This window comes from Salmo salar, chromosome 01 (assembly GCF_965601325.2).
Source record: "Salmo salar chromosome 01, fSalSal1, whole genome shotgun sequence".
NCBI lineage: Eukaryota > Metazoa > Chordata > Actinopteri > Salmoniformes > Salmonidae > Salmo > Salmo salar.
The window spans coordinates 32,663,102-32,675,792 of NC_138291.1; the positions used below are offsets into that span (position 1 = coordinate 32,663,102).

Here is a 12,691-nt window from a genome sequence, read left to right on the forward strand (position 1 = left end):
TCTCATAGCAAAGGGTCAGAATACTTATGTAAATAAGGTATTTCTGTTTTTGCAGTTTTATAAATTTGCAACAATTTCTAAAAACCTGTTATCACTTTGTCATTATTGGGTATTGTGTGTAGATTGAGGATTTTTTATTAATTTAATCAATTTTAGAATAAGGCTGTAATGTAACCAAGTGTGAAAAAGGGAAGGGGTCTGAATACTTTCCGAAGGCACTGTAGGTATTATGGTCACTTACACCTAAGAGGAATAAACAAGAGAAAGAGGCGAAAGCGTACTTGTTGTTGGCAATGACGTAGATCCAGGGATTGTAGAAAGTGGAGGACTTGGCAAAGAGAGGAGCGATGATAGCCATGGGGGCAGGAATCTTTTTGGGGTCCTCAAATGATGCCCATAGACACACTATGGAGTATGGTGACCACACCACCAGGAACATGATAACCATCACTATTGACATCTAGCCAGCAACGACAGATCAGAGAAAAAGATTCATGTAGTTTTAATGGACTGTACATAACCTTCTGCAGATTGCTACTGCTTGTTATAACCATAGAATCCTATAATCAAATCAAATGTTATGTCACATGCGATGAATACACCAGGTGTGTAGACCTTTCAGTGAAATGCTTACTGACAAACCCTTAACCAACAATGCAGTTTTAAGAAAAATACCTAAAAAAAGAATTAAAGAGCAGCAGTAAACTAACAATAGCGAGGCTATATACTGGGGGTACTGGTACAGAGTCAATGTACGGGGGAACCGGTTAGTCGAGGTAATTGAGGTAATGTGTACATGTAAGTAGAGTGACTATGCATAGATAATAAACAGAGAGTAGCAGCAGCGTAAAAGAGGGGATGGGGGGGGGGGGGGGGACGACAATGCAAATAGTCTGGGTAGTACAAATCATTCCCAGAACAACAGCAAAGGACCTTGTGATGATGCTGGAGGAAACAGTTACAAAAGTATCTATATCCACAGTAAAACGAGTCCTATCTCGACATAACCTGAAAGGTCGCTCAGCAAGGAAGAAGCCACTGCTCCAGAATCGCCATAAAAAAGCCAGACTACGGTTTGCAACTGCACATGGGGACAAATATTGTACTTTTTGGAGAAATGTCCTCTGGTCTGATGAAACAAAAATAGAACTGTTTGGCCACAATGACCATCGTTATGTTTGGAGGATACTACACTGGCCATCTAAAAGATGTTCAGAACGGCATAGATCTGGAGCATCCCTTATTTCAGAATCTCTTTAGCAGGATTAAAACATTGACTTCATGTGGTCTGAAAACAAAGAGCAAGTGAAATTGAATGGATACCCACTTGGATTTTACTTTCTCATTACCATTAGGGTCATTGTCAGAGGGGTAGCAACGGCCCCCCTGAAAAATGGTTGGCCACCCTTAAGGCATGCTTCCCAGCCGAAACAGTTCAGAAGAGTTCAACCATATATTCTGACATTTTGTGACGTTTTTGTTCGTTTTGGACTTCAGTGAGGGTTTTTCTGGCTGTTCGGGCGCAACACTGTTTTTCTAGAGGAAAACCATAGTTCGGAGCCGCAGTCTACACCCCTTCTTCGGGGATTGGTCAACAGTAGGGATTCTTTAATAAAGTTGTCATTCAATGAGAGACAACTCATTTTCATGCAATTTTTTTCAGTGAGAAATACTGCACAAAACATCTTAGTTCGATGTTAAAATTGCACGACTAAGATCTCATTGGGTCACAGTGGCGCTGTCAATCTCGCTAAGATTGGAGAGGAAAAAAACATTATCTGCTATTAGCACTATTAGCGGGTGAGACAAGCAGCTGTTTCTATCTTCTTCCTACAATCTTTGTCCTAACTTTTGAACGGTTGGAGTTATTCGCTGTTATGACCCCAATCCTGAAAGGTAAGAATCTCAGGAACATGTAAGGCAGAACCTACATGTGTAGCTTTTTTCCTATTTACTCATACACCTCTCAAACCAAGATGTTTTCCCACCAACTTAAGCATCCCAACAACCTTTTTTCTTTATATATGAAGGTATTGCTGGTGAAAAAGCCTCTACTTTTATTTCCGCCAACTGACCTAGTCATGATTGCCATAAAGTTCTGCCAACAGCTTAGTATGGAATGTAGTATGGAATGCTGAGGTGGCATTGACAAGCACTAAGCTCTTAAACTCTTGATGGTTGCTAGGCAGCGCCCATTACTACTATCATCCTGGCAGTTCTAAACATCGCAAGGCATGTCACTTTACCCATCTCTTCGCATAGCCCACCACATGCACTGTTTTCTTAACCACAACTAGATGGATCCATAAAGAAATACTGTGGGAATAAATATCGCTGAATGACAAAAATATTGGAATAAAGAAGGCTAATGCAATTGATAGCATCAAATTGTTGCTTGCAAAGTCATCCAGTTGTTATAATACCCATGACTGAAGCAATAGCCTACCTGCGTGTGGTCAGCACCATTTCGTGCTGCTTTGAGACAAGCGTGGGGTCTTGATAAATCAATCAATGTCAGATATGTATTTTTATCCATTTGGATATTGATTAGGTTACAATTAGGCTGTGGAAAGTTGAGGTGAGTGCTGCTCATGATCATCTTGTCTAGTTGGATCATTTATTAGCACTGATCACAACATTTTGCCAATGTCAAGTAGCTTAACAGGTGGATTATTTTGCTCTTCATTCGTAGTCGCTTAGTAGCCGAGGCCTACTCCCGAACAAAAGCCTTTGACTTGTCTTGATCAATCAATGTGATTTTGTTTCACTGAATCTCCGTCTGCATATTTGTTTAATTCTCTGGCTGGGAAAATAAGTGGAGGTGGTATAGCTCATCTATTCGTTTGGTCATTTATCACTGATCAGAAACATTTAGCATGCAATAAGTGTAGGCCTATTCTTTTTTTTTAGATTAAATGACAGATTAAATGTGAATCAAAAAAGCATGAGCTTGCCTTGGGTTCTGTTTCAAAATATAACATTTTTTTTTTTTTATATGACAGCGGTTCCATACATTACCATGACACAAGTTGTGTGGGAAAAATCAGGGTAGCCGAAGTGTGTCTTGTCTGTTTAATGAACAAAATATATTTTGATTTCATGTGCTTGGCGCAACCATAAAGGCTGCACAGACCAGTAACAAAATATACCATTCTATTCAGTTGAAAATACATTTTATTAGTCTTAAAATGTTTCTTAGGACCTGCTTAAAATGTATTAATAATGGATTTCTTTGTGATGGTGAATATTCAATGGATTTATTCAAATAGACGTCCACACACATCTGCCCACGTCTACTCCGCTTCTACACTGGCCGGTATCTGCAAGGGAGATATAAAAGGTTTATCCCGGCAAGAATGTGGTAAACATGGGACTGTATGAATGGAGTGGTGAGGAGGAGGCCCCTCTACGTGTCCAGAAGTAATCTAGCCATTCATTGTAGCCATTGGTGCTCTGTAGAGTTTCTCGTGTAAATGACTAATTATACTAATAAAGTCTGATTTAAAAAGATAACTATTGTAAAATACATTGTGTCCATAAATGTATATAGTATGTCTAAGCTGGAAGTAGAAGTGTTGTTGTCCATTAGTTTACTCCAGTTAGGAGAGGGGTGGTAGGGTTAGGGGAAAATGATAAAGGAAAATACTAAATATGTATATACACACACACAGTACCAGTCAAAAGTTTGGACATCTACTCATTACAGGATTTATCTTTATTTTGAAATAATAGTGAAGACATAAACTATGAAATAACACATTTGGAATCATGTAGTAACCAGACAAGTGTTAAACAAATCAAAATATATTTTGGTATTTTAGATTCTTTCAAGTAGCCACCCTTTGCCTTGAATAAAGAAAAACCCTTGAATGAGTAGGTGTGTCCAAACTTTTGATTGGTACTGTATATATCAAAGGAGTGCCTTTGATTTAACGGCCTGCACATGTGCAGTTCGGTGTGAGACGACCGTTAGACACGATGAAGGGTTTGTACGTATGCGCTTTGATAGCCACATCGCCATGACATCGTCTACAAGTCTGATCGGGGATTTCTACTGGTGAAGCAGTTCTTTATACTGTACTACTTTCTTTGACTCAATGTTGTTACGCGCTTCTACATCTGCATTGCTTCCTGTTTGGGGTTTTAGGCTGGGTTTCTGTATGTAAAAAGGGCTTTATAAATACATTTGATTGACTGACTAACAAATCCCTTGACCAGTTATCAAAACTCAACTCAGCCTCGATATAAGAGAACATTGAACGTTCCTCAGCTAAAATGGGGGCAGACATTTTGATAAAGAGACATTTAGAGAAAATGTGCATATTTTTTCTAACACTAAACATACAAATATGTATTTACAGTAATAAGGAAGATGAAATCTTAGTTTGTCTTTTTATAATTTCATTATACTATATTTACAAGCATATACGTCATTTAATCGAGCTTGTGCCCTCAAAAGTGACTACTAGAAAAGTAATATTTTAACCTTTCTTGGAATATGCAGCATTACTAATTGTTTATGGCCCTCATGATAAATAATTACTTTTGGGGATTACGTAGATTATATTTTAGATTACATTTAGTTACATTTAACTGGTTTAAAAGTTTTTAAACCATTTAGCAGTATTCTCATTGATAACCTTGTTCATCGCCGATTGTTTTTCCAATTCATAAGTCCCTCCTTCTTCTGTGGGTTTTATGGTGGACTACAACCCCCAAAAGGTGTAGTGCCGCCACCAACTGGACAGGTTGAAAGGTAAAAATAAAATCAATACGTAACTTAATCCACCCCCCCAAAAATAAAAATAAATAAAGAGTACATTTACAAAACCAAAACATAACTCCCACTTCTTCCTTCAAATCTCCATATCTCCCTTCTCAGGCTCTAAGGCCCGAGAGGGTGGTATGGCTTGTGACAATACTCCATGCAAGTCCTTTGCCAAGTAATTTGTCAGTCCCAGGAACCGCTCATCTGCATCCACAACAATATCTATCTTCCTGGACCTTCTCTCCACCTTGGCAGTGCCATTGATCACCATAGCTATAAAAGGCCACAAAGTCCACCTTTTTGACCTTTAAAATATCTGGGTCCTGCTGGTGAAAGGCAACCCCTGCAGCCTGCAGTAAAAGGCCTATCCACCACCATGAACTCTTCAGTTGCACAACTTGAACCTTCAGCCCTTTTAACAGCCACTGCATATGAAGTGCTCTAGACAGCCCTGATTTTGGTCACCTCATTATCTTTCACACTTGTTGGGCATTCCAAAGATGTGGCTTCATGGGTCCCGTCACATTTAACATGTCACATTTCCATCACTTTTAAAACACATGACATGATCTTTTCCACAACTTGGACATCTCGGCTTCTCCCTTCTGCAAACACTTGAAACATGTCCAAAAGCTTTACATTGATCACACTGCATTGGTCTTGGGATAAATGCTCTGACTCTGTAGTTTATATAACACAAACTGAACTTGAGTAGGGAGAGACTTCATATAAAAAAAGAAAAGAGACTTCACTTTTTCATCATTCACCGCACGATCACTCCAGGAATATTTTTCATCTCTTCAACATCGACTTCCCACAAGAGGCCAGATACTAACACCTTCATGGGTTCCCTGTTCCGAAGAGACATAAACGACACGTCAAACTGCTCAAAGCGGGTGAGACGCAACACACGTTCCTTATGATCAGAGAAGTACAAAAACTCAAAGCAAGCACGCCTATCGTGATCCTCACAGCCTTCACTTTACCCAGCACTTTGGAAATCTGTTTGGAAATTTGAAATAGATTTTTCAATATTGGTAATCCGATCAGCTGCTCCTCCTTAACAAACTGTACTCCTACAAGATACGAAGGGACATTCTCAGAACTGTACATTACTTCGCTCCGTTCTCCATTCTTTTGGACAATATTCAATATCTCCTTAATTTTACCGCCATTACATTCACAATCCATATCAGCGTCCGCTTCCGCTTTCTTTTCCTCCAGAAGTCCCCCCTTCACTAAGTAGCCAATGAGTGAGCACGTACTGGTCGTATGAACAACCGGAGGTGAATAACGTGATCAGTGCAGTGTGTTTACATTGTGTCGTCAGAAAGAAAGAAAAAACGGTAAACTTGAAATAGCCCAGATTCACAACGAGACCAAGAGGGTGAGCCTATTTGCTTAATTATTTTACAAGTTCTTCACAAAAAGTGTGCTTTTCTGGTTTATTTAAAAAAAAAATGAATGCCAGCACATGTTGCTGATTATAGCGACTGCAAGTTACTGTTTTGGTCGCTAGCTAAGTTAGCTAATACAAGCCAAACTAGCTAGCTAATTAGCTTGTTAGGGCAGATGCTTAACGTTAGCTATCTATCAGTACTGAGGACGACATTCTATGTATGATTTGGATAGGTAGTTAGCTATATGAATAAGCAAATTAGCTTGCCTTATTGGTCCTTGTTGATTCCCTGTTAGATCTCTGGATTCAACACCTCCAAAATGAGACTGGTGATCCTGGAGGACTATGACCTGGCCAGTGAATGGGCAGCCAAATACATCCGCAACAGAATCATCCAGTTCAAGCCCAGTGCTGACAGATACTTCACTTTAGGATTACCCACAGGTAAACTTTGGTTGATTTACAGATAAAAGTGTATCTGGTAATTACTGTAACTTGCCAGGGACTAAATGTTAGTTTGCATGTCATGTAGGTATGTAAGTATCATCCATGTCCCTCTCTTTTAGGAAGCACTCCTTTTGGCTGTTACAAAAAGTTGATAGAGTTTTACAAGAATGGGGACCTCTCTTTCAAATATGTGAAGACCTTCAACATGGATGAGTATGTGGGTGAGTTTGAGCCTACAGGTACAAATTACACTCCCAACCACAGATGGGCTAAGATTTTTTTTAGCCCAAGCCAAACCCTTTGTAACAGCAAAGGGTCAAATATTAAACTAACCCTGTATGTTTTTTGGGGAGTAATAGAAGTAGTGAAGTAGAATCAGAGTGGTGTAGCCTTGCAGAAAGAAATAATCTGCCCACTCAGCTCATTTATAACCAGAGGAAGTGGGAGGTGACGCTGGCCGCTACTGGGATTTAAGCTGACTTGGCTGGATTTTATTAGCAGCGTGATCGAAGCTGGCATTTGTTTTTGCTTTAGTCTTTAAATGCAAGAATGTCACATGAAGTGTCACATCAAAAGTCTGAACTTTCTCCTGTTTTAGCAAATTGGTAAAGTGCAGGCAATTAAGTAGAAGCAACCTTGGCTACCGATTCATCTCCATCTTATTGTATATGCCTTTATACTCCCTTTCTATCAGCAATGATGAGAAATTGTATTGCTCTAACCTGTCTTTCCTACCAAATCAAAGCTTATTTGGTAGCCTATATGCACACAGTACAATGAAATGCTTACTTCAAGCTCTCCTCTCAAACAGTGCAACTGTTTTTTTAAATATATATAAGTAAGAAAAGCACAAAAGAACACTGTTATAAAATTTGTAATATAACTATAGTAAGAAAAACAATTATTATATTACTTATAGGCCTGCCCCGGGCCCACCCAGAGAGCTACCACTCCTACATGTGGAACAACTTCTTCAAGCACATTGACATCGATCCAGCTAATGCCAGTATCCTGGACGGCAATATCACTGACCTGGAAGCAGAGTGTGAAGCCTTTGAGAAGAAGATCACAGAGGCTGGGGGAATCGACTTGTTTGTGGGAGGTCAGTTTTTATACTTGCATGCATGCCTGTGGCTTAAATAGGTTTTAATGTGTTTTAACACCCTGAATACAGAATAAACATTCAGAGATGACCCGCAGTGTGTTTCTATTTTATCTTCAATTGATTGAATTTGGGTCCAAAGTCTCAGGGCTACCTTTATGTTAATGCGACTGTCCTCTGGTCATTAATCAATTTGTCAATGGTCTATGTTCATTAAAGGAGCCAATGTCTTAAAGGACAATTCCACCCAAAAATTATATTTTGGTATTTGTTTAATAAGTCCATTGTTGATATAGTCCCAAAATGTTTTGCAATCAAGTTTTCAAGATGCACTACATGACCAAAAGTATGTGGACACCTGCTTGTTAAACATCTCATTCCAAAATCATGGGCATTAATATGGAGTTGGTCCCCCCCCCTTTTGCTGCTATAACAGCATTCACTCTTCTGGGAAGGCGTTCCACTAGATGTTGGAACATTTCTGTGGGGACTTGCTTCCATTCAGCCACGAGCATTAGTGATGTTGGGCGATTAGGCCAGGCTCGCAGTTGGCGTTCCAATTCATCCCAAAGGTGTTCAATGGGGTTGAGGTCAAGGCTCTGTGCAGCCCAGTCAAATTCTTCCACACCCCCATCTCAACATACCATTTCTGTATGGACCTCGCTTTGTGCACGAGGGCATTGTCATGCTAAAACAGGGAAGGGCCTTCCCCAAGCTCTGAATCGTCTAGAATGTCAACGTATGCTGTAGCGTTAAGATTTCCCTTCATTGGAACTAGGGGGCCTAGCCCGAACCATGAAAGACAGCCCCAGACTATTAGTCCTCCGCCAAACTTTACAGTTGGCACTATGCATTGGGGCAGGTAGCGTTCTCCTGGCATCCGTGTTTCCGCTGCTCCAGAGTCCAATGGCGGCGAGCTTGACACCACTCCAGTCGACGCTGGGCATTGTGTATGGTGATCTTAGGCTTGTGTGTGGCTGCTCGGCCATGGAAACCCATTTCATGAACCTCCCGACGAACAGTTATTGTGCTGATGCTGCTTCCAGAGGCAGTTTGGGACTCGGTAGTGAGTGTTGCAACGGAGGACAGATGATTTTTACGTGCTTCAGACTCGGTAGTCCCGTTCTGTGAGCCACTTTGCGGCTGAGCCGTTGTTACTCCTAGACGTTTCCAAGTCACAATAACAGCACTTACAGTTAACCGGGGCAGCTCTAGCAGGGCAGAAATTTGATGAACTGACTTGTTGGAAAGGTGGCATCCTATGACAGTACCACGTTGAAAGTCACAGCTCTTCAGTAAGGCCATTCTACTGCCAATGTTTGACAATGGCGATGTCATGGTTGTGTGCTCAATTTTAAACACCTGTCACCAACGTGTGTGGCTGAAATAGCCAAATCGACTAAAGGATATCCACATACCTCTGTGTATCTAACTTTCAAAATAGAGAAATACAGCCGGTATGATGCATTTTACATCATATGTGACGCAAAACATAGCATTATATGATGCAAAATAGCATACCGGCTGTATTTTGAAAGTTTTATATCTTAACTTGATTGTGGACATACAAAACATTTTGGAACTATGTCAATAATGGACTAATGAAACAAATAGCAAAAGATAATTTTAGTTATTAATTCTCTCTCAAGGTATCGGACCAGACGGCCACATTGCCTTCAATGAGCCAGGCTCCAGTCTAGTCTCCAGGACCAGAGTGAAGACTTTAGCAAAGGACACCATCGTAGCCAACGCCCGTTTCTTTGGCAACGACCTGTCAAAGGTCCCCACCATGGCCTTGACTGTGGGTGTGGGGACAGTCATGGATGCCCGAGAGGTAAACTAGGTCTTAACAGTATATTCATCTATTTGTCTATTTCGTATATTTTCATGGCACAGATATTTTTACACTATGTAGACAAAATAAACTTTTTAACCTAATGTAGATGTACTAATTTTCTTTACAAAAGCTAACTTGTGTTGCAATTTTGAATGTGTTCATTACATGACTCTTGTGTCAATAGATGTTTCAATTCTAATGATTTTATATTGATTGTGTTTGTTTGTTATAGGTTATGATTCTTATCACTGGAGCCCACAAAGCCTTTGCCCTGTACAAAGCCATAGAGGAGGGGGTCAACCACATGTGGACCGTCTCAGCCTTCCAGCAGCACCCACGCACCATCTTTGTGTGTGACGAGGACGCCACACTGGAGCTCAGAGTCAAAACAGTCAAGTACTTCAAAGGTAAGCATGGAATAGGACAGGGTTTACTATAAAGGAAATTGGTTACAACAAAGTTAGTGCACTTTGATACTGGCCAGTTGGTAATTATTACCCACCTAACATGTTTTCCATTAATTGTTAATTTCCTTCCAGGTTTGATGCATGTTCACAACCGACTGGTGGACCCAGTACTCAGCATAAAGGACCAATAATGGAGAATAAAACCAAGTCAGAGAATTCCAGACTTCAAAATGGTGGATGGACCCAGTTGTTGGTAGGCTACAACCAGCATGACAATGTGCCAGAGAGATTGTTTGTCAGCACTTCAGTTGAGGGGCTGTGGTTTAAGGCTGCCATAACAACTAACCAAGCATTACAGTGCATGAGATTTGCTCCATTTGTTACATTGCATTAGGATACTATGAAGGCTAACTGTAAATGCCCCCTCAGCTGATATGTTAAAGATGCCATGAATTCTCATATACAACTGTTACCAATATATTATGAGGTCAGAATCTTTGCAGTATTAGTCTCAAACAGATTTATTTGCCTTCTCGACTACTTCTTTCTTCCATCTGCACAATCTAGAGACAGGATGGACGAAAGCAAAATGCTTAGACCAGCTCAGATGAAATAAATCCAGTTTGGGTTGTTGAGACCTGTTTAACAGGGAAACATACAACACTATAGTTCCTTTACACTCCATTCCATGTCATTTGTAGCTTTGAACGCTCCATAGGTTTGTTTACCTGACAGTCAGTTATACTTTCCAAGTTGCCACCGTAGTGATTTACACTCAATATACTGTCTTTTGTATCTGAAATGTCATTCTTGGCCATATTGTATGCTCTCACAAGATTGTATTGGCAATCATTTGATGTCAAGGCATAATGTTAACTTTTCAAACATCTCTAATCAGTCATTAATTTACCTTTTCTTGTTGTTGTGGTTTTGTAGAACATTTCATTTCAATGTGTCCCAACTACTTACAAGATTACTGAGTCTTTTTTAGAAATTAAATGTGCACATACTGTACTGTAACTCATAAAAATGCTTCATACTGGCTGTATTTGTATTTTGAAAGTTATGTATCTTGAAAGCTGATATGCAAAACATTTTGGAACTATATCAGCAATGGACTAATGAAACAAATACCAAAATATAGTTTTTCTGAGTAATTATCTCTCAAGGTATCGGACCAGACGGCCACATTGCCTTCAATGAGCCAGGCTCCAGTCTAGTCTCCAGGACAAGAGTGAAGACCTTGGCGAAGGACGCCATCGTAGACAATGCCCGTATCTTTAGCAACGACCTGTCAAATGTCCCCTCATAAATGGTTTAGTTCTATAGAGATGCTTCTTGTAAAGAAATGTCATTTATTTAGTATTACTTATTCAGAGTTGTATACTCAGGAGTCAGATTTAGGGGGTTATTCCCACCCTTTTATGGATAAAGGACAGTATATTATCTAGTGCAAATATTGAGTTTTACATTCATTTATCTGAAATTCATGATACACAGGGGAATGAAGGCAACACTTGGGAGTGAAATATGAATTTCTAGTCACACAGTTGTGCACTAGGTGTCACTCTCTACTAAGATACAAAATCAGAGGGGCCAGTACCAATTGATGAGAGGAATAGTATAAAAAATTTCGCATGTTCGTGCTCATCTGTACTGTGCTGGCTCAGATATTTTTAACATTGTCATTCCCAGCATGGCTCCAGAAACTTTAGTGGATGCGAAACCAGTTCAGCACTGTTCGGCTTGGTTCATTAGACATTTTCTATAGCTTTTCCTTCAGTTTGAAAGCATGGAGTAGATATTGTTTAGATCTTTCTTTTGAGATTGTCTTTCTACACAGTTAGCTTTAGATTTGTCTGCATTAGTTCTATCCAATTTATGCTTATTATTAAGGTGTCTGCTAGCAAAACAATACGCTGTAAATGGATTACACCACCTCTTCTGTTTAATTTCTTCATTCATGGTGTTGTTTGAATCTTAGCTAGAAACCTGCTGCCACTAGCATAGCATAACCTTGACAGAGGGAGACAATCTGGTTTTCACAACTGTAAAACTACCAGACAGATTCCAAGCACAGTTTGATATTTCCAGTTTACTGATTAAAACATCTCTGCTGTATTAACATTGCTATGGCTAATTTGATTTAATCTGGTCCTCCATAAAACACTAGTTCTGTAACAATACAAATAAAAATCAGTCTGCATCACAGTTCTAAACTAGCCCTGTGGTAACTTTACTTATATAATTTCTGATGTTGATTAGATTTGACATGTAAATACAAAGCAATTGCTTTGTTGATATTATGCAGAGTTTAATTACCCAGCCCGCAGAATGACAAGACGGAGTCAACCTCCTCTGCTCTTTGTTTGTGTGCTAATAGAATGATCTGACAATTTGTTCTGCTTGATGTTAATGGTTTTTCCCTCAGTATGTAAAATTAAGGCGCTGTTAACCAGTAAAGTTAACCAAAACCCCCAGGGAATTGACATAATAGAGAAGCCTAAACTGTATCCATCATCAAGCAGTGCCATCCCTCTGCTTAAACAGTCACACCAACGGAGTACCTTGAGATTATGATGGAGTCTGTTGATCCTATGGATTTAGGCCTTTATACCCATAGCAACTGGACTAGAGTCAGTTTTGTGGTGCAACTCATCATTTCTTACATTTGGGGAGCGAGTGTTTAGGAGAGGTTTTTGTTCAAAGGGAGTTGGAAGAATTGACCCTA

General features: G+C 39.8%; 1 protein-coding gene across 1 annotated transcript; it reads left to right on the forward strand.

The window, feature by feature from the left end:
- The first annotated feature begins 6,119 nt into the window (after positions 1-6,119).
- On the forward strand, positions 6,120-10,990 carry gnpi (Glucosamine-6-phosphate isomerase). Its single transcript, NM_001140531.1, is given in 7 exon segments — positions 6,120-6,155; positions 6,464-6,611; positions 6,734-6,835; positions 7,534-7,716; positions 9,366-9,550; positions 9,786-9,960; positions 10,093-10,990. Coding segments are annotated over 6 exon segments (828 nt in total). The 5' UTR covers positions 6,120-6,155; positions 6,464-6,487; the 3' UTR covers positions 10,152-10,990.
- Positions 10,991-12,691: the final 1,701 nt, after the last annotated feature.